Source organism: Platalea leucorodia, assembly GCF_965183815.1.
Source record: "Platalea leucorodia genome assembly, chromosome: 5".
In the NCBI taxonomy this organism is placed as follows: domain Eukaryota; kingdom Metazoa; phylum Chordata; class Aves; order Pelecaniformes; family Threskiornithidae; genus Platalea; species Platalea leucorodia.
The window spans coordinates 50,669,689-50,690,526 of record NC_138827.1 but is presented as its reverse complement, the minus strand read 5'-3'; the positions used below and the strand labels follow the sequence as shown (position 1 = coordinate 50,690,526).

Genomic DNA, 20,838 nt, shown 5'->3' with positions numbered 1-20,838 from the left:
GATCAAATACGCACCTTGGGAGCAGATTCCTCCTCCTGCCAGGGAAACAGGTCACTGCTGCTGCAGGAGAGTTGTGCTTCCTTCTTTCTTTCTCCTCTTCCTCCTGGAGGGTCTCCAAGGTTGGGTCTCAGTCCCAAATCTGATGAAGCAGGACAGCTAATAAGGAATCTGGGGTTGCTCTGTCCGGGGCAGACATAGCAGGGTCTCCTGGGGAATTTCCATCACCACCTGAGCAGACGCTCTGACAGCAACCATGCACGGTACTGAGGTGCTACCAAGAACCTGGTTTGAAGGCAAGAAGTTTGCTTAAGTGAGGAGAAGGGAAGGGTTTCATTTCAGGACTGCCCAAGTGCGTTTGCAGGGCTGGTGGTTAGAAAAGTGACATTTCCCTGAAGGACAGCAAAGAGGGAGGTGCTGAGAACCCTGCAGTCCCCGAGGACCTGCCAGGACAGGTGTGTCACAAGCAGCATGGCACTCCAGAACACACCCCCGGGACACGGCAGCATGACGGCCACCGGTGAGTTACCTTTGCTGGAGGCTTCAGCCCCTCTAAGCACACCCCAAAGGGGACAGTGGGGAAAAAGCAATATTAGGCTTCTGAAACGTGGGTCCTCCCTGTGACACATCTGTGCCTTCAACGCAAGTGGACATTTCCAAGGGCATCCACCCATCAGTAGGCTGATGCCAGCCCACCCCCTTGCATCCAGATCTTTCAGACACAAATAAAACTTCACAGGATAGTGGGAGGTGTTGGGCACTACTGGCACACTACCTAGATGTCCTGGGTGGATGGGGTGGGGGTCTGCAGTGACTGTCACTACCCAGAGCCACAGCCTGCCCCCAGCCTGATGGTGCCAGCTAATTTGGGGGAATTTGCTACCAGAACCTGAGCAAGAGGACTCAGAGCACCAAGGCAGTGGGGCCGGAGCAGCAGCACCAGCGCACAGCACACATTTCCTCTCCGTGATAGCAGGGTTATGCCTGCTGTCTGGGTAAGGTGGAGGAGCACACCTCGTCCCCTCCAGCCACAGCAGCTCCTTTCTCCTGCTCCACGGATGCCACTGCATTTGTGCCCAGCCTCCATGAACCATGTACTTCGCTATTTAGGAATCTGCCATTCGAACTTTCCAGCTCCTGCATGCAGCTGAACCTGGTGATTTCCTATGCCACCCACCCAGAGCACATGGGTGCACTGGGACCCAAATTTCATGGACTGTCCCAGGTTCAAATCCTCCCGTGTGTGCATGGGTCAAGCCCATACTGCACATCCCCTAGAGCTGTTCTGGTCCAGCCTCTCAAACCCCATCTTCTGGTTAACATTTATGTCACACTTGGCAACACAAAGCCCAGGTAACTTTCTTTTCTCTCCCTTGTAGCAACCATAGCCTCCACAGACATGGGGCTTCTGCTGAGAGATGATGTTTTTGTCGACTTTTTCAACACGTTTCTGAATCTTCCCGTAAGTCCACTCCGCACCATAAAGCCCGGGACCTTTCTGAGCTCTTTTCAGGTGAACTTTCAGCTTCTGTGGTGTTAGACGCCCCAGGAAAATTGGGAATACACCACACTCAGGCTGGAAAATGAGGGAAACCTGAGGACCTCAGCTTGGAGGTAGAGGTCTGAAAAGAAAGATGATACCCTTCTCTGTAGTGAAGACTAACTAGAACAGCTGGGCTCTGGGCTCCCCTGCCACCCTCCATCTCTTTCAGCTCTCCCCTTTCCTTTTGATACAGGTTTTTGGCCAGACACCCATTTACATCAGCAGCACGGGCCGGTGGGACCTCTGGCCAGAGCTGCCGAGCCGCCTGGTGAGAAAATGGGGGGTGAGGAGGAAGAAGGAAGGGCACAGAGCAGGGGAGGGAGGGAGATGGTTTCTCATTGCGAAGGCCACTCTCTGAGTCTCCTGTTAGTGCAGCTGGGGGATTATTTCAAACCCAGGCATCATTTTGCTTTTGAGCCCTGGGAGGAGCACAAGCCATTTAAAGTCCTGGCGTGTGGACAGCTTATGGGGTCCATCCAGCACTCAGTAAACATTGATAGCTGGAGTTAAGGAGACCGTGTGTGGTGGCAGGGAAGGAGGACGTGAATGTCAGCCCCTCGTGTCCTGTATTCCTCCTGAATTCACCAGGAGCCAAGGTCCTGTTGATCCTCAAACTGGCTCAGCCATCCCGACGGATGTCCCCCTTCCCCACAGCCACAAGCACCGTTTGCGGTGCTCAGATCTCATAGCAAAAGGGAACCTGCTCCTCTCAGTGCTGCTGGAAAGCTGCTGTGCCTTCCTCCTGGGCTCTGGGAAAGCAGGCAGGCTGCAAGGAGAGGCAGCCTTGCAGGCAGCCACACAGCACCGGGCCTCCCAGGTTTGCAGGCAGAGCGCACAGGGATACAGGCAGGGGCTATAGCTTGAGTATCCCCCTTCATTCCCAGCACCGGCATGGCTTACATCGCTGTCTAGCAACAGGGCGCCTTCCCCTGCCTCCTTCCCCCATAGCAGGGGCCCAGTACTCACCATAATCCCCAGGCAAGAGACAGCTCCTTGCTCACAGCCTAATCCTCTCCTTGGGCACGGCGGGTGCAACGCAGGATCCCAGCCCCCCGGCTTTACTGGCTTGGCTGGAAAAGCACCGCCTGCCTCACTTCTGCAAATCCAGCTTGTGCCTCCACCTCGTCCTCTGCCAGAAGCTCCTGGGTTTCATTCGGTCGGGGGAAGCAGGTGAGTCATCGCGGCACGGAGGAAATCGGAACGGCTTCGCTGCCACAGCAGGGCTTCCTCTTGCTGGGGCTGTCACTGCCTGGTGCCTGCCCAGTGGGTCGTGCCTCTGCTCTGGGTTAAAAAGGCATCACATGTCCTATTTTTAGGGATGCAGCAGATCCCAGGGTTTCCACGGGATGAGCGGGGCTTTACCCTACAGCCCTGTTAGTAGAGGCTCGCTGCCTCTGTAGAGTTGAGCTGAAATAGCTGCTTAGCAGAGTTTACCATGCAGTTCATGGGTGGAGTGGGGCTGGAGAGCATCCTTGGGCATGGGAAACTGGGGTCCTGGTGTTTCAGGTTTGCTGCTATGCAGAGTGCCCAGAGCTCTCCCACTTCGTTGCGATACGCTCCTCATCTGATGGATCCTACACTGGGAAAACAGTCCTATGCCATGGTCTGTCCTACCAGCAGCAAGTCTGAATTGTGCTCAGTTTACCCCCAAAATGAGCCATGTCATCCAGCCAACTGCTTTTGTCAGCCTGCATGTCAATGTAAGGGAAGGCCACTGAAAAGAATGCTATGGCAGTGGGGATGCAGATTTTCATTTCAGAAAAATAAGCAATTCATCGAGGCTTGCTCCAGTGCCGTTTCTGAATGCATTGCTGCTTCTTCTCCAATTGGGTTTAACCTCAAGCTGAAGGAGGTTGAGGGCAAGTCCCAAACATAGGCAAAAAAGATGGACATTTGCAAGGGGAAGAGGCACGACAGCTGGGTGGACTATCACCAACATGAGTGATATCACAACATGAGTACTGCATCCTTGCAACCACCACCTCAATCCCACAATCCTGTCCAAAACTCCCATTTCAGTGCAATTTGCTGGTCTCCTGGCTCACAGCACTGCTGCCCTCTGGCAGCCTGTGTCAGGGAGGCTGGGGGGATGCTGGTGGGGTCTGGAGGGCTTTCTTGGGGGCTGCTCCTGCATGCACCCCGCCGATGCCATGTTCTGCACTCTCTCTGACAGCAAAACAGCTGAACTGGCAAAGTGCTGACCAGTGGCTGCTGGAGAAGTGCATCAGCGGGAGCCAGGGCATGTGGCGCTTTCGGGCCTTCATCCAAGGAATGGCAGGTGGGCACGGGGCACTCTGCAGCCCCTTCTCAGCCAGCTGTGGGCCAGCTGTCTGGCAGGACACTGGCACAGAGCTGAGGGCATGGGTAAGCACCAGTGTGACAGGAGACACCGCGATCCCAGACACGGCTTTGGAAGATGAGCCAGCAGCAGAGCCCCAACATGGGCGCTGCACGCTGGGGAGATGCATAGCCCTGGCTCTTCTCTACACTGTTCCCCTTGGTTCATCCGGGCGATCTTTCCTTCTTTCTTTTTTTAAAAAAAACAGAGGCTGCTTCGCTCATCAGTGGGACTTTCAGGGACTCCCTCCAACTCCCATCCCTTGTCTGATCCATAGGGGAAGAACTGATCAACTTCTGGCTCACCACCGAAAGGCTCCTGGGGCTTGATGAGTCAGATGCAAGGCAGAGGGACCTCTACCTGTCCTTGCTCCACAAGCTGAAAGCCACTCACCTGCGCGAAGGCTCCAGCATTGTCACTCTCTGCAGGACCATCACTGGTAAGAAACATGGGACCTGGGGATGAGCAGTGCCCTTCCAGCGAGGTGGACTGTCCTGGATGCTCCCTGGGAGATGGGATACCATCACCAGCTTTGCTTGGCTGGGGAACTCCCCTGGCACAAACAGGTCTGGATGGAGCCAGTCCACCCCATGATAATCCCCTGCTTCCACTTCAGGGTCGTTCCTGAAAACCAGGCACATTCAGCCCATCAGCACCAGGAGGGAGATCCTAAGCAAGATGCAGGAACGGGCCCTTTTTATGATTCAGAGTTACTGGCTCCCTAAATTCTTCATCCACTGCAAGATGGGCATGGAGGAAGAGAAATCATGCCAGCCTCTGCTGCAGGAATATCAGGAGCGTTTATTACGGGCCAAATCACAGGAGCCCTCAGGCTTTTCGGAGAATCTCTTCACAATGCATATTAAAAGGAGCCAGGGTTTGTCAGAGTCCTACTGCAGCAAGAAGGCCAAAGCAGAGATCTGGACCCTGGTCAAGGAGGGAAGAGACACCCAAGAAATGAAGGTGCCCAGTTTTCAGGTGCAACCAGAGAGGCAGCCGGGGCCAGCTGGGAGCACAAAGGAATCATGTCTGGATAAGGATGCTTTGGGATCGATTCCTCAGCAGTCAGAGCATCCTGCAAAGACTGCCTTTGGAGGCAAAGGAGGAGCAACCTCTCCCAAAAGACCTAGACCCAATGCAGAGCAGGTCCTTCATCTGGAAGAACTCTGTGAAGAGAAAGTCCTCTCTAAACTGCGTTCCTCTGCACCCCTTGTCCAGCTGCCATCCCTGAAAAAGCCCAAGACCTTGAGTTTCCTTCCCTGGGCCCTTAGTGCCGAGACCTGCGCGGGACAACCCTTCAGGGACTTCTTGAAGCGCCAGGACCGGTCTGTGGAGACTCGTCTCCTGGAGCTGTGGCATGACCTGGAGGAATTTCTGCCCATGGTGCTGGACCCCAGCAGAGAAAACAGTTTCTTCCTGCGTCATTTGATCGGGGAGAAGATATGCAAGACCTACCTGGAGGAGGGCACCATTCGGCAGCTTCCCTTGGAGACCAGGACTCTCAGGAGCTTGCGGAACCATCTGATGTCTGGAGAATTCTCCCCCTGGATATTCAGAGCCCAGAAGGAGATTTGCAAGGTACAGAGCAGTGCTGGCAGTGGTCAGGCTGGGAGGTACAGCTGGCATTGGCACCCCTGTTTAAGAAGAGAGATATTTGGAAAATGAAGATGAAAAGAGATTAGGAAGGGAAAAAAACTTCCAGTCGCAAGACACCTTGCACTGGAACCAGTGACCAAGATGTGCCAGGCCAGTGGAGAGGAGCATCCTCACTAGTTTGCTGGGCAGTGGAGCAGATGTGAGCAGTCATTTAGCAGCTGGTGACCTCAGTTGTTAGATGCCCATGCCAAGGGCCAGGGGGTGGCAGGGCAGTGGCCATCCTTTCGCATCTGAGTCACTGGTTCCAGCACAACACGAGTAAAACACTTGTATAACCCAAACCCTTCTGGGCAGCCTCTGAGCAGCCTAATGGACCAACGTGCATCCTGGCAGAGCTGTCCTGGGTGTCTCAGCGAGGTGTAACCTGCCCACGGCATCACCACTGCGACCTCAGGCTACAGTGGGGCTGGAGGGTGGAGGTTGCTGCTGGAGCACTGACGGAGGACAACCCACCTTTGCTTCTCCTCAGGTGCTCTGCCGCTTCTACGAGGAATTTCTGGCTGACGATGACAGGACGTTCCTCCAGTTTATGGTAAAGGGGATGCAGAGGGGACACGGGCATCCTTGTGGGGTGTGCAGGCACCAGTGGGGATGTGAAAAGTTGGAGAGAGGGAGAGAGGAGAAGCCCAGCATTAGCTGCAGTGGTCCAACATCCCGTGGTGTCCCCTGGCCAACGCTGCCGCAGAGCGATAGGGCAGAGCCTGCCCTGCTCCAGCTTCCTGGAGCAACGATCCTCAGCTCTTCCACCACAGCATCCCGTAAGTCAGCAGTGCTGCAGGCACACCCTGCAAGAGCACCCCTGAGACAGACCATGACCTGGCCCAAAAGCAGGGAGAAACTTAAACAGTCTTTCGAGGTACATGGGGGCGAGACCAGCAGCAGGCAGTGCACTGGGTAACTACTTCACGGTTGCCCACTTCTGGGATTTAACTCTCCCCCTTTTTTCCTTGCCCACAGCAAATACTGCTGTTAATGTGACTCATGTGCAGACACACATGTGTATGTCCCTGTCCCAGCACAAGCGCCTGGCCAACACGCTGGGACAAGAGGGCATGCAGCCTTTTAGCCTATGATTCAACCGCACTCAAGTTTTCCACATATTTTTTCCACTGTGTAAAGGGATGATTTAAGAAAACAGAATGATACAAGCACCCATCTTCCTGGACTATTATCCCTCCTGGCAGCAGAAATCCTACTAATACCTCATGTTTATCAACATCCTAAATGCTAGCCTTACACTAGGAAACCTTCTCTCAGACCAAAACCCCCGAGCATCCCACCTGCATCCCTGCACAAACTGCAGACGATTTTGCTCACTGCAGACAGTGTTCTTCAACTGTTAGGCTTTTCTCCAAACTGCAATGTAAAATCAGCAGCTAATCCTGGAAACGGTAAGGAGAGACTGTCAGAGCTAGTGGCCCCAAAGACCTGACTCACAGAGATACCAGCATCTCAGTCAGTAAGAGCTGAGCATTTTGGAAAAGTCAGCTGGCAGCTCCTGACCCTGATTCATTAGTTGTAAGTTAATTAGCTGCCCAGGTTTTTAAGCATCTCTTGTCAAGGAAATTATCCCTCAGAGCACAGACCTGGTCTGGGAGTGCAATTAGCACTTCAGTGGGTGTCGAGGCCATGCTCTCTGCAGGCACCATCCCCTAAGCCAAACTCCTCCCAGGTCTCGCTGCACTGATGTCAGGGGAATTGCTCAGGGGCTTAGCAGGGCTATTTTTGGTGCTTGCTCTCAGCAGCGTGTATCTCGGTCAGAAACCAGCCACTCTGACCCTGCTGCTTGGTGAGTCGTGCAAACTGCTTGCCAGTGGGGAGGGCCAAAACCTGCAGGAGGGTCTCAGTGGGGGGCGAGGGAGGCACTCCCAGGGCACCAGCCAGAGCCAGTCCCAGGGACAGCAGCCAACCAAAAAGGCACACGAGGTTACCTGTCTGGCAGCGACACCTTCAGGGTTGTTTTCAGCCCTTCTGAGTGGATGTTGACCTCTTCAGGAAAGCTGCTCCCTTTGCTGGCAAGCCATTCTCTGGACTACCTGGGGGACCTGCTGCATGTCCCTGGTACGTCCCAGCTGCAGGCAGATGAGAGCCAGCTTTAAGCAGCTGCACGGGTAGGTTTAAGGTCTATGCTGAGCTTCGTGCTTATGTAGATTTCTTCCAGACAGTTTAAAGCCAAAGCAGAGATCGAACTTGGGTAGGTTTGTACTGTAAGGCACAGTAAAACGTGCAGCTAGCCCATCTGGTACAGTGCAGGACCAGGTCCTCAGATGGGGTATGTGCTCTGTGCAATCACCCTCTGCTCTTCTTGCTGTAGTCTCCACAGAGCGATGTCTCGATGCCTGAGATGCAAGGCCACACCGTTGGGGAAGATGAATGTTTCCTCCTGTCCCAGCGGATAAACCAGTCCTTGAAGCTGAGCCAGGCCTTGCATGGCACGAGGAACTTGGCACGTCTCTCCTCCAAGCACTGGAAATTAATTGCCACTCGGGACCTCCGGAGAGGGGGCTCCATCCAGGCAGAGGTGGAACCTTTCCTGTGCAGCAACGGTAAGAGGAGGCTCTGAATTTCTGCTGTGGCTCATGTTGGCTAAGGCTGATAATGCATATTGTGTGCACCCGTGGTGACCAATGCCCCTAGCGCACAGATGCATTGCTGTATTGCAGTACAGGGCATGGCCACCATGGAGTGGGTTGGGACAGCAACCATCAGCAAGCCATCAGCTGTAATCGAAGCATTGGCAGTGACCTATGGGCCAAACTCCCTCCTGCCAGTACCAGAGGCACCAAATGCCACAGCCCTGCAGTGGCCTGGGTCACCAGATCAAATGGAGGCTGCAGCAAAGTGACTGAAACCCAAAGCCAGCAACAGCCACTGTCACCCCACTTCCACATCTTGACCTTCTGTGGATGCTGGGACTGGCCATGCTGGTGTAACACCTCAGCTTTGTCTTCTCACATCATCTTTTGAGAATGACATCAAGTTTCTGGGCACCTGCCAGTGCACTGAGAGTGACAGCAGTCACCTGTAGCAACCCTTAGGTAGCTTGTGGGGCCTCGGTCATACCTGAGAAATGCAGTGTCACTGGTAGACCATGGGACCAGGATACACAAGAGGAAAGGAAAAGTGAGTAACAATCACAATACAGCACTCGGAGCAAGTGCTGAAGGGCTGTCATAGCCAGAAGGAATGAACATGGGATCTGTCCCCTCTTCTCTATGTGATGCAGACTCCCAGAAGATGATGTCAAATGAGCTGGCTGTTCAGAAACCCTCGCTGGCTGTGGGTAGTCCAAGCAAGGAAAATGAGCTTCTGTGTCTGAAAAGCCCATCACTTGGTGAGTCCATTCTGAGCAGGCTAGAAGCAGGGTGGGCTCCCAACCATCGCACCCTTGCAGGTGCTCCAGCATACCCTTAGGGGACTGGACAAGCAGAGGTCTTCCCTGCTTGCATCCCATCATCTGGTAGAACATCTCCAGAAGGAGAGAGAGGCCTAGCCGCCTTTGAAAGGCATGTGTTTTGGGGTGTCAATCCAGCCAGAGAGGGTGGGAGTGGGAGGGCTTCTCTGAAGCATATGCCAAGGAGGTCAAACCATGCGGGGGTGAAGAGTTCCCACAGCACCCAGTGTCTCCTGAGCCAGGCTCACCATGTGGACATCAGCATGGTGACTCTGGGGCCCTTTGCCCTGCGGACAGCTGTGGGCAGGCTCTGGCTGTCACCTGAGGAAGGGGCCAACCCTGTTCTGTTGGCAGACCCTGCTGAACCCGAGAAGAGAAAGAAGAGGACTGTTCCCATGAGAAAAACCGAATCAAGCGTGACAAAGTCCACCACTGTTGCAGTAGAGAAGCCATCTAGAAGACCCAGGTCTGGCACCTTGCAGCACGGGGCTTTGCGGTTTTTTGCTACTTCCGCTCTTTCAGGAAGCAGATTTTTCCCAGTGCTTTCCTGTAGTGCCACTGCTCCCTGCTTCATCATTGGGCCCTCTCAGATGTAGGCATGGGTGGCCTGTGGGTCTGAACTGTAGCGTTACCAGGGAAAGGAGAAAAATGTTTTAACACACCCCCAACCCCATAGTTCAGATTTACTCCTCACATCTTGTGCATGTCTCATGCACTTCATTCTCAATCACTCCCTGGCATGCCACCTGTACTACAGCTGAGTGGCTCTCAGATTCCCAGAAAAATCACTTAAAATCACTCTGTGACCACACTTAAATCTCTATACTCGCTGACTGCATGAATGTTCATGTGGCTTATATGTCATCTCCTGGGAATACTCCATCCAGGCATGAGTCCTCACAGCTCCACATTGGGATATAAATGGTAACCGGGAAACAAGTCCGGAGTAGGAGCAGCTCTTATTGTTTATTGTGAAAGTCAGTCATTTGACCCAGTCCACTAATCTTCAAATAACGGCTTGCTAACCTCATAAATGACGCAAAATCCCAGTCCATTCCCAGCTCTGGTTTTCCCAAGCTCTGCTCAATCTTTTCAATATAGCTGTCCTCTGGCTTTACATCTATCAATAATCTCCTGATCTACCAGTTGCAAGCGGCAAGGGTTTTCCACTCCAGAACACCCTCTCCATGGCCAAATGCATGAAGCCCTCTGCCATCCAGTGGCAAATTATTGTTTATTCTCAGCAAGTGCCAGAGGGGAGCACAACCTCCTCCTCCTCCCACTAGTCCTTCCAGGTGCCCCATCTTTACTTGCCTCTCTTCCCTGGTCTCTGCGGGGCTGCCCAGTCTGTTTGCAGGTTCTGAGGTCTCTATCACAGACCCAAAGTCCTGCCTTCTCCTTGACTTCCTGGGTAAAGCCTCCTTTCCAGGCTGAGACCAGTTCCTTTGGATACATGGCAGCAAAGCTGTTGGGCAGGTGCACCTATGGCAGAAAAGAAACAGCTTGTCAGGAGATTCCCCCCGCCCCGGATTCCCAACAGCTCGGTGGATGATGATCTTAAAGGTCTTTTCCAACCTAAACAATTCTGTGGGCAAGACAGACAAGGGAGGCTGTGCTCCAGCAGTACCTTTACTGGCCTATCTGCTTCACAGATCCCATGCATCGCTCATCCACGTTTCTGGCTCTTATGCAGGTGTCCCTCTCTTGTTGGAGAAGGAAGCACAGAGGTCCTGGCTATTTTCCAGGTCACTGGTGGCACAGAGATCACATCTCCTGGTGTCTCCTCCTCCACAGGCACTTCATGAAAATACTGCACAACCCTGCTCACCTGGAGTTCTTCAAGCAGTTCCTCATGGAGCGCAATGCAGATGAACCACTGCGTTTCTGGATGGCTGTGGAGAAGCTAGTTGCAGAGACCAACCCCAAGATGAAGAGCTTCCTCATTAACAGCATTGTCAGAAATCATTTCCGTGCTGAAATCCCAGCCGGTAGGCACCCTTCCACCCTGCACTTTACTCCATTCATGATTAAAGCCTCTTTTCCCTGAGCAGGATGCTGGTTGCAGATTTTATATCCTCTTGCAGGCACCTGCCAATTCTCCTTTCCCATCCAGTGGAGCATTTATTTGCTGAGGCCTTCCACTGCCACTTATATTTCTAGGAAGGTGGTCTACTTCTTTGGCAGGATCTACTGACCAAGACCTGCAACACACAATTCCTGCAGTGGCAGAAATAGCTCTTCCCTATCTTGCCTCCTTTAGGTGCTCTTGGAGTCACAGCTTCACTCCCAAAGTAAGCAATTAGCACAGTATAGAAAGGAAAAGGGATGAGACAACCAAATTTGGCAAACAGCAGACAGGAGAGGCAGAGATGGGACAGGGTGACACCTGCAGATGTGAGGGTAGGAAGAGATGTCATGGTGGCTCAGGGGTGGCTGACAGGGGCAGGCAGTGACCGCACTTCTCTTCCAGAGGAGCGGCTAGACTGCCACACTTCTATCATCAGAGAAATAAGTGAGGCCGAAGTAGTCAGCCCCTTCATGTTGATGACAGCACAGATCTTCGTCCAGAAAGCAATGGAAAAGCGATGGTGAGGACCTGGGTTGAGCTGGTTCCTAAGCCCAGTGGTTACACAAACACATCCTTCCCATGGGAACCCCAAGGTGACAGACAGCAACTGCTGCAAACATATTTCCCTATGAACTATCAGTCAGTGCATCAAAATCCCAGCCAGACCCTCACCCCAGCAAAACTGCTGTTGCAGCTGCTGATGCATTTACCTGTGCAAGGCCAGCAGGGCTTGTACCATGGGGATCAAATCACTGTTGGGCTTGCAGAGTGCTGGGCTGGAGCAGGAAATGCGCTGCAGATGAGCAGGGTGGACACTCCCAAGCCTGCTACATGCAAGAACAGAGCCCAAGGGAGGGGATCCAGCCCTCTATCCCTTTCTCCAACCTCCTCCAGGAACAGAAGTCTTGTGGGACCCCAATGCCAGGGCTATGCCCATCAGCTGCTCCCCCTACTTAGCCACCCTCCCACCAAACCACTGCTCTCATGCATCTGGCTGCCCTTGATGCTCTCTCTCTGATCTCCCATCTGGCAGGTTTAAAGAGTACCAGGACCTGTTCCCCCCAAGTGATACACCTAAGTCTAACCTTCGTTTGCAGCATGGGACCGGGAACTTCAGGACAAACAAGCTGGTAAGGAAAGATCCTCTCTGCTGGCAGGCTGAGGATGTTATCCAGGCAAGAAAGAGAGGAGATGCTGTGGGTCAAGCGGTGCTCACATGAATAGGGTGAGGGAGTCACACTTGGAGGGTTGCAAAAAGGCAGCTGATTGATAGGTAAAAGTCTCACTCCTACAGGCTCTGGAGTCCTGCTCCATGCAAACTCCACCAGATTTAGGCAGGACTAGCCAAGTGATTCACACTATCACCTATAGCCACCAGTGAAACCCAGGACTACTGGAAAGCAAAGATGATGGCTGGGTCACAGATCCCACTGCCAAGGCTGGGCTCTGGTGCTCCAGCTCACAGTGGTGGGTCCAAATGGAAGGGCTCTGTCTGGGAGCAAGCCCTATTGCTGCAGCCAGGGGCTGGCTCCCCAGGGCTGTGCCGCTGGCTGACGCAAGCTGTGCCATGTCTCCACAGCGGTGGGCTTGGTATGCCATTCAAGACATCGTCAAGAGCATCTGCAAGTTCCGGAGGGAGATGGACGATGATCAACACCGTGCAGAGTTTGAGGAGTTTCTCCGGCAGGAACTAGAAAATGAGGAGGAAAGTATGGCTAGACTCCTGCCACCCCCTCTCCTCCCTCCCCAAGATAGTCCTGGGTTTAGGCAGAGAAGTAAGCGGAGGAAACCTGTGGCTCATCTCCCATCCCCATATGCTGACTTAGTTTTCTTTGCTGGAGGCATATAAAGAGCCAGGAGAGCAGGTGTCTCAGGATGCCAGATATTGCTGTGCCCAAATCTGCACACTTAGGTGCTGGAGTTGGGAGATGAGGTCCAGAATTTTACACAGGCAACATGCACACATACACATTCATGCAATATCTGGTTTTCTGATGCAGGTGCCCCATGATGCTGTTGCATGTCTCTCAAGCAATAATGTATGTGCAAGTTTGCATCTCTTCCACAAAAAAAGGAGGCACTAAATGAAGCTAAGGCGACACAGGCCAAAAATAATCAAATGGAGATGGTTTTTCGTGCAACAGGGAGATGAACTACAGAGTGCTTTGCCAAAGGATGTAGATCCTGAAAGTTTACACACAGGTTTGAGAGGAGGCTGGAAAAGCTGTTAGAAAAGAAATCCACTGAAATTGCTAAATACACAGAAACCCCATCTAGATCAAGAAGTCCCTGGAAATGAAAATGTTTGGAAGCTGGAGAATATTGTATATGGGGGAAGTAACACTGATGTTTTACCTTTCCTTCTCACTAGTTATCTGCTTCTGGCCTCTGTCAGAGACAGGATAACGGTAAGGCAGACAGGCAGACTTTTGATCTCCTGTACTGTGGCCGTCCCCTATGAAAACAATGAACATAAGCACTCCATGGGTGCAAAGAGGAGGATGGATGGAGGAGGTTACTAAGCTAGGAAGAAGGCTGCACACTGAATGGGTACGAATTCCCTGGAAAGCCTGGCTGCAGGAAGGCTGTAGTCTACCTAGGTAAAAAGACCCTCAGCAAATTACTTGCATGCAGGAAAAGCAAGCACAGGCAAGGTGAAGGAGTAGCGTATAGCTCAGCATCAGATGCCCAGCTGGCCTCAAACCCAGTGCTGGGAGAAGCAGGACACAACAGCTCTTTCCCTCTCTCAGACTTGCCCATCAGCTCGATTCAGAGCAGCAGCACGGTGAGCAATTTCCACTCCCACATGGCCTCCGCCAGCACCCCACCAGACAAGGAGGTGGTACTAGTGAAACGCCACATGTTTAACAGCCAGCTCATTACCATCAACTTCCTCGTCGATGACCTCCGCTTTTATCTGGAGATCAACAAGTAAGTTCCCTTTCCACCAGGTGCTCAGGTATCACCAGTCTCCCTTGGCTCTGGCCCAAACCCATCCTGCAGATAGTACCCATCTCTCAGCAGGGGATAAAGCCTGGTCCATGGATTTCTTAGCACACACTAAGGTCTGTGCTGCCACCCCTAGACTATCAGCACGTCTATGCAAGGCTGGACGTCACATTGCAGAAAAAGACACAACCAAAGTCTCACCTTGTAGCTGCCTACATCTAATCTGCTCATGGTTACCTGCCCCTGAAGCCCCCAAAAGCCTCCGTTTCAACCACAAAAAGTCCTCTGTCTCAGGGTTCCTGTTTGGGTATCCTAGAAGGACTTTTGGTTTGATAGTCCCAAGCAATCTAACATTTTTCCTACACCTTTCTTAACATGCCATTGTGGCATTTCTCCATTGACCTTGTCCAGTCCCCTGACAAACCCGTAAGAGCAAGCCATGGCTGATGCACAACAGCCCCACAGTCAACACACCCACAACATGCGCAAGACCAGGTTTCAGTCCCCCTCTTTTCCTGAAGGGCAAACATCACATCCTCCAGGTGAATGCCATGACCACAAGGGCAATAGAACAGGAAAGTGGCTTTTCATCCCACCTGTTTCACTGTTCCACACCTTGTGGGTTGGTTTTTCTGACCCAGTAAATACAGAGCTAAGACAGACCATGACTGTCTAGCCTAGCAGTCAGAGCACTTGTCTCAGAGCAAGACCCCACATGCCTTTGCAGGTTTTCCAGGCTGGCTGATTCAGTTGAAGCTCTGGCAGCCCACACCATGCAGACAGAAAAGGAAGTTGCCTTTCTCAAAAGGAAAGTTGCCATCATCAGCAAACTCTTCTTGAACTCCGATATTCCCCCCAAATTGAGGGTAAGATGCTGGGACCCGCCCAGGAAGGCTGAAGGCTGCTGTCTGCTCATTGCTTAAGACCATTGCATTGCAGCTGTGAGCTTGTGAGTTGTGGGGAAAGGGGAACCGGGCAGAAGTTTGGATCTGCTCCAGCCAAGCATGCTGTGAAGCTTCAGAGCATGCTCTGGAGCTTGGGACCTCCACTTGGGCTCCATGGGATGGGAACTGATCCACCACCAGACCCACGCTACCACTTGACCCATATGGATTGAGAACAAGTGCGTGGACAAGATGGTGAAATCCTCTACCTGCTAGAGAAATGCCAGGGCTGAAGCACCAGGATGGGTGCTGCACTCCACCAGTTCAGGCCTTTTAGTCTCCAGATGTCAATGTCACCATCATCCCTCCCCACTGCATCCACCTCTTCCCCTATAGTAGCCATGGCTCTGCCTGTCTTCCCTTTGGAAAGCACAGCACAGTGCTTTCCATAGAAATCCAGGGGAGATCCCACCCTTGTACCTGGGACAGTCAGCTAGGACATAACTAGCATCTCTTCTTAGAGACTGCTGAAATGCAAGGTGGGTCAGGGAGAGAAACATGGCTCTAGGGCGCACCAGGAGTGCCACAAACTGCTTTGGTTAACCAAGGTCTCTTCTGTGGCCAGGTAAACATCTCTGAAGAAGAGAGAGATTTAATCTGGAGTTTATCTTCCAAGGGGCTACTGAACCGTCTCCTCTACCACAGGGCCAAGGTCACCATCTTCCCCATCCTGATGCACTTCTGGAGAAGGTAGCTATCTCCTTTCTCCCAAGGTGGCAGAGGCTCTGTGGATGCCAGCCTCTTTCTCCAGCCACCTGTTCCTCTGACATGATGGAAATGCAGATGAGACACTCCCCAGGAGCTCAGCTGTAGATGTCTGCTTGGAGGTTTTCTGTCTTCAGTATTTCTCATACAGGTTCTGCACCTGGAAGGTGATGAGGAGCTTTCAGGTCTCTGCAAAGGACAGGGTGCCAATCTCTTTGCCCAGTACAAAAACCTCCTCCGAATCATCTGATGCCTACAGTCCAAGTAAGCTGACTGCCTGTCCCCCTACTCCACATTTGTCCTCAGGCTTGTTCTTCCAGTGCAGAGATGCCCCATGAGGTTCTCCTTAAGAGAGCCAAACTCCTCCCTTCACACAGCCGCTTCACATAGCTTTGAGGACATACATGGTGCAGGCCTATTAGAAAATGAAGCATCTTTGAAACCATTCCTTCCCCTCAAATTCAGTTAAAATTGCCCAGTGGGTTTTTAGACATTTCTTTGGGCAATAGGGAAGTGGGTGCAGAGACTTCATGAACAAAGAGCTGTTGCATAACTTGTTTACTTCAAAAACCAAGTTAAAAATACTCCAAACACACCCTAAAACAGAAATAAAGCAACTAATCTTTTGGGTTGCAAGTCAGATGGGAGCAGGAAAAGGAGAAGAACCACGCAGCCAAACACCAGCCTCAGTGGCATTACATGCAGGATGCTTTGGACATCTGGAATGGAGAAAAAGTTTCATCAGGATTTGAGGTGACACTTACTAGGACATCTAAGGGGAAAGACAAAGATATTCCCCCCCCCCCCCCCCATCCACTTGTTTAGTTTCAATACACACAATAACTCTAAACTGCAAAACACAAAGAAAGTGGTGCTAATTGCTGTCAATCTGCCTGACAACCTGGCTCCCTGGCTGAATATTCATTTGGTAATTGTCTAATTGATTTTTGATTAAAGGGGAAACCAAAATAGGCATGTACTAATCTTGCTTTGACGGTCGAGTGGGTGTCAACAAGCCGATGTTCTGCTCCCTGTCATTTATCACTGTCAAGTTCTGGTTAAAAATCAGCAGAGTTATAAGATTTTGATACCTACAGGCAGGTGCTTGAGCTACAGCTCTGCAGCCGAGCTGGAGTAACAGATCCCCGTGTTGGTCTGCTCCAAGACTGCCAAGCCACATGTATTAGCTCAAACCACCCCACACCTTGGGTGTTCCCCTGGATAACATCCAATGTTCAGCTTGAGTCTCCACCTTGCTGCAGAGCCTCACCGCACTTCTAGGGCCTTCTCAAACATAGCTGTTTTAATGCAAAAGCCTGTTGCCACCAGAAAAAAACCAGACAAAACCTAATCCATCACACGTGTGTTCCCAGCTAGCCACAAGCCAGAAGGGTCATGTTACACAGAAGTTACCTGCTGTGTTACCTGGGACAAAGACATGTGTTTGCCAAGGTCTTCAGGAAAACGGTGGGGAGAGAGAAAGGTTCAATCAGTGCACACTGTTGCAAGGGCTAGGACAGTCCCACCGCTGCCTAAGCAGCGCAGGCTGTATTTAACTACACAGAGCCTCAGAGAGCAAGTGCACTGAGATACTGCTCTAGAGAGACAGCTGGGGATCATGTAGAAAAGACTGCGGTCTTTCTCACATGGGCAATAATCCTGCAGTGAATGTCCCTGGGACACCTCTTGTCCTCAAGCCACAGTTCCTTGTAGCACCTCACAGGGACGAATAACCAGAGCCAGGCAGATAAAATCCCTCAGCTCCAGCGGTGTGTCATGGGAAGAGGTGTGTGATCTCTCAGACCCGTCTCATTTCTCCTGCCCGTGTGGCTGGCACGTTCAGCCTGGTTAAGTAGGAAGGGGCAGATGCCATCACGCCTTGGTAGGGCAGAGCTGTACCCGCGGGGTGCAGCACAGGCTGGCTCCTGCGCTGCATTGCCTGCCAGCTCGCAGGCAGCCCTGACTGCAGCACCCTGACTGTCAGAGAGGAGCAAACCAAATCAGCATGCAACCCAAAAATAGCTGCTGTTTCTGACTGTGCTAATGCCCATGCCACCTTTTGCTTGGACAATTTTCTGCACCTTATCACACTTTCACCGATGACCTTTATCTAAGGACCTTGCTTTTCTGACCTTTAGATAAAAAGCTGGCTTTTCAGCTGGGAAAAAATGGCTATGTTGTCTTTAAAAGGCACTAAAATTGCTAGGGAAAATACCTGTAATTCCAGAGAAAACCTGCTATCGCCCACGTCTTGCTTTTGTCTTATTTTGAGGGTTGCTGCTTCGCGCAGACGCAGTGCGTGCATGGCTGGGAAGGTGCCAGACATGAATCCATCTCCCATCACCAGGCGTCACTGTGGCACTGTCTGTGCCTTTACACAGAGCAGAGGGGCCGGTCCTGCTGAGACTGGACATACTGCCTCCACCCCACTTCATGGGCATTAGCATGGAGCTCCCCTTGGGAGACACCACCCCTGCGGACACAAAGCTGAGCGCGCATCTGTGCGTGGGGGCAGCTGTGCGCACACGTCCCCCCGTCTCTCCAAATGCCATTTCCTTGCAAGCCTTCCATCTGCCACCCAGGGCCCCCCAACCCTGCAGCAAAGCCAGGGTGGAACATGTCACCCCTGCCCTGCAGCCCCGAAACATGGTAACTCATGTCCTTGCTCAGTCACCCTTCCTTGACCTCCGTACAAGCTCCATGGGATTCAAAGGGGACAGCACATCCTGCTGTCCTCCCTCATTTGCCATCGGAGCACTTGCCACACAGTACCACTTCATCTCTTCTCCCTCACCAGGCAATCACACCATCATCGTCTTCACGCTGCTGAAAGGGGTCCAGATCCTGCTGCCGCATCCCCAGAAGAAAATGGAGCCATTGGAGGAGCAAAAAGGTGAGCCAGGGCTGAAAGGGGTGCTCCTGCTCTCAAGGGGAGCTCCGGATCTGGGGTGGTAGCTGGGCTTTAGGGCTCCCTGCATCGGTCCATGATAGGAAGTTTGTACATGTTGTTTTTCTCAGATTCAGATAAAAGTCTTGAGAAAAGGGTCTCATTCAGCAAGTCTGCCTCCTGTCCTACAGAGCAGGTAGGTGGTTGCAGAGGCAGTCTACCTCCCCCAAACCACATCAGCACAAGCACATGGAGCAGCAGAGCTATGACTCCCCTTAAAACCCAAAGGCCAACTGGGTGGGTCTGTGCAGGATGCTGGTCACCCCCACAATCTCCAGTAACATTCACAGAAAATCCACAGTTGCTGCACCTCTCCATGCCCTGAACACCCCCCGGGAGCACACAGCAGTGCTGTTCATCCCTGATCACCCATGCCCTGCCTCCATCAGCAGTGGCCACTGATGCAACATCTCTCCCTTCCCTGCAGGCACCAAGGGAAGGACAGACCTCCCAACCTACCGTCAACACTGAGCAGGACAGGGGTGTGCTCCAAGAAAGCTGAGCAGCCTGGACACACTGCATAGTTTGCACTTAATCAGCAATAAGACCTAAAAATAAAGCAGCTCACAGCATCCTCCAGCCTGCCTGGTAACACACCGCAGCAGCTTGCACCTCTGTGACCATGGCAGGGATGTGCCAGGACCCATTTCCAGCCAAGGAGAAACCCTTGTCCACACGATGGTCGTGTATCTGTAGAACACTGTATTGCCCATAGCTGGGACCCAGTAACAGTGTAAATGAATAACACTGGGTGCACAGCACAACACCACCTTTGAGGTCTTTTTACAAGACATTTGGAAGGTGCTTAAAGCCAGAAAGCAGCCACAGTAAATACTCTGCCTGAGGATGAGGGTCCTCAAAGACCACTGGTCCCCGGAGCCCCACTGCGCAGGGAGCCGTGCTTCTCACGGGATTGCTTTCCTCTGCTCAGCATGCCTTACAGCCTTGCCTCAGCTCCTCACCCCTCCATGCTTTCCACACAAATTAAATACCTCCTGTGGGTGGCAAGGCTAAGGGACCCCACCTGGTTTTACTACTCAGCTGTCCCTGGGTGGTGAGACAGTGCCTGTCTTGCCAGAGCCTTTCTGATTTTTTCCAATCAAAATCAGGTCATGCCTGACTTGGGGCCTTGGCATGTTTTTTTAAAAGCCAGTTATGTTTACAAAGCATAACCAAATCATATCAAAGAAAGACCTTCATTTTCCCCAGGTGAAACTGGGTCAGAGTGGCTTTGCCGAGTCACCAGGAAGCAATTTTGCACCATTGCAAAAATCCCAAATGTTCTTTGGACCTCATGAAGAAAAGACCATGACCTTTATCACACCTTGCCTCTGACAGCTCCCTTGCAAGCTCTCAGCTTTGTAACTTTTGAGCTATTTTTAGCTACTTTTTAACCCTCAAATCCTAGAAGGCTGAATCCTGGGAATAACACAGGAGCATTTAAGGCAGATGACGACATGTTTCATATTTGTCAATTAGGATTATCAATGCTTTGATTCTGGAGGATCAAAAAACCAAACAAACCCAAAGTCCAACAATGTTTCTATAAATGAGGCACTTGGTAGGAAGCTGATGACACTCCAACCTGGGCTGTGACCAGCTTCTCAAAATTGCCCTTGTGCTGTAACTTGATTTTGCCCCAAAAGCTAGCTGCATTTTTGTGTGCTTTGCACTAATGCTTCAGGTTCTGCAGCCTGAGCCCAGCTGAGCCTGGTCCCTAGAAGGCTTCACAGATGTGCCTGAAGCTCATCACAGCAAAACCGCAGCTAAGACCCATCTTCACTCCACTGCTTCTGCAGACATTTTTTCCCCCCCCCAGTGCAGCAGATGAGACACATTGACCTGGGGCCATCCCTGTGCACACAAGCATGTCCTCAGCACACAAGTGACAGGATGGAGAGCACCTGATCCCATCCATCAGGTTGAGCCAGCTGCCCCTGGGATCAAACAGCAGTAGCAGGGGAAAAAGGCAGAGGCCCAGCAAATGCACAACATACAGGCGTGACAGCAGGGGAATGTAGCGTGTAGGGCCAAATCAGCATGCCCTTGGGCACCATGCATGGTCTGCAAGCCTGCCTGTACAAGGCAAAGGCAGGCAGCACCTACCAGATGGGCACTGATGCTGGGAGCCATCAGCACATCAAGTAGCACTAATTCTGGCAGCTGGCTCTGCTCCCCAGGACACGTTTGTCCCCAGGCTGTGACATCAGGCCCTGCCATACCACTCAGTTACCAGTCCAGCTGTCCTTGCCACTGGTTTTCCATCCTGCCCAGCCTCTTGCTGGGCACTCACCCAT

General features: G+C 52.2%; 1 protein-coding gene across 1 annotated transcript; it reads left to right on the top strand.

Annotated features, from left to right (window-relative positions):
- Window positions 1-504: 504 nt before the first annotated feature.
- RGSL1 (regulator of G protein signaling like 1) lies at window positions 505-19,043 on the top strand (the record flags this gene model as incomplete). Its single annotated transcript, XM_082311421.1, has 22 exons — window positions 505-517; window positions 1,377-1,459; window positions 1,734-1,808; window positions 2,581-2,710; window positions 3,714-3,818; window positions 4,156-4,317; window positions 4,495-5,456; window positions 6,004-6,066; window positions 7,849-8,080; window positions 8,761-8,868; window positions 9,283-9,394; window positions 10,723-10,916; window positions 11,399-11,516; window positions 12,030-12,126; window positions 12,576-12,705; window positions 13,747-13,927; window positions 14,673-14,811; window positions 15,455-15,579; window positions 15,746-15,858; window positions 18,392-18,487; window positions 18,613-18,677; window positions 18,969-19,043. 22 exons carry the CDS (start codon window positions 505-507, stop codon window positions 19,041-19,043), a joined length of 3,378 nt encoding a protein of 1,125 aa, XP_082167547.1.
- Window positions 19,044-20,838: the final 1,795 nt, after the last annotated feature.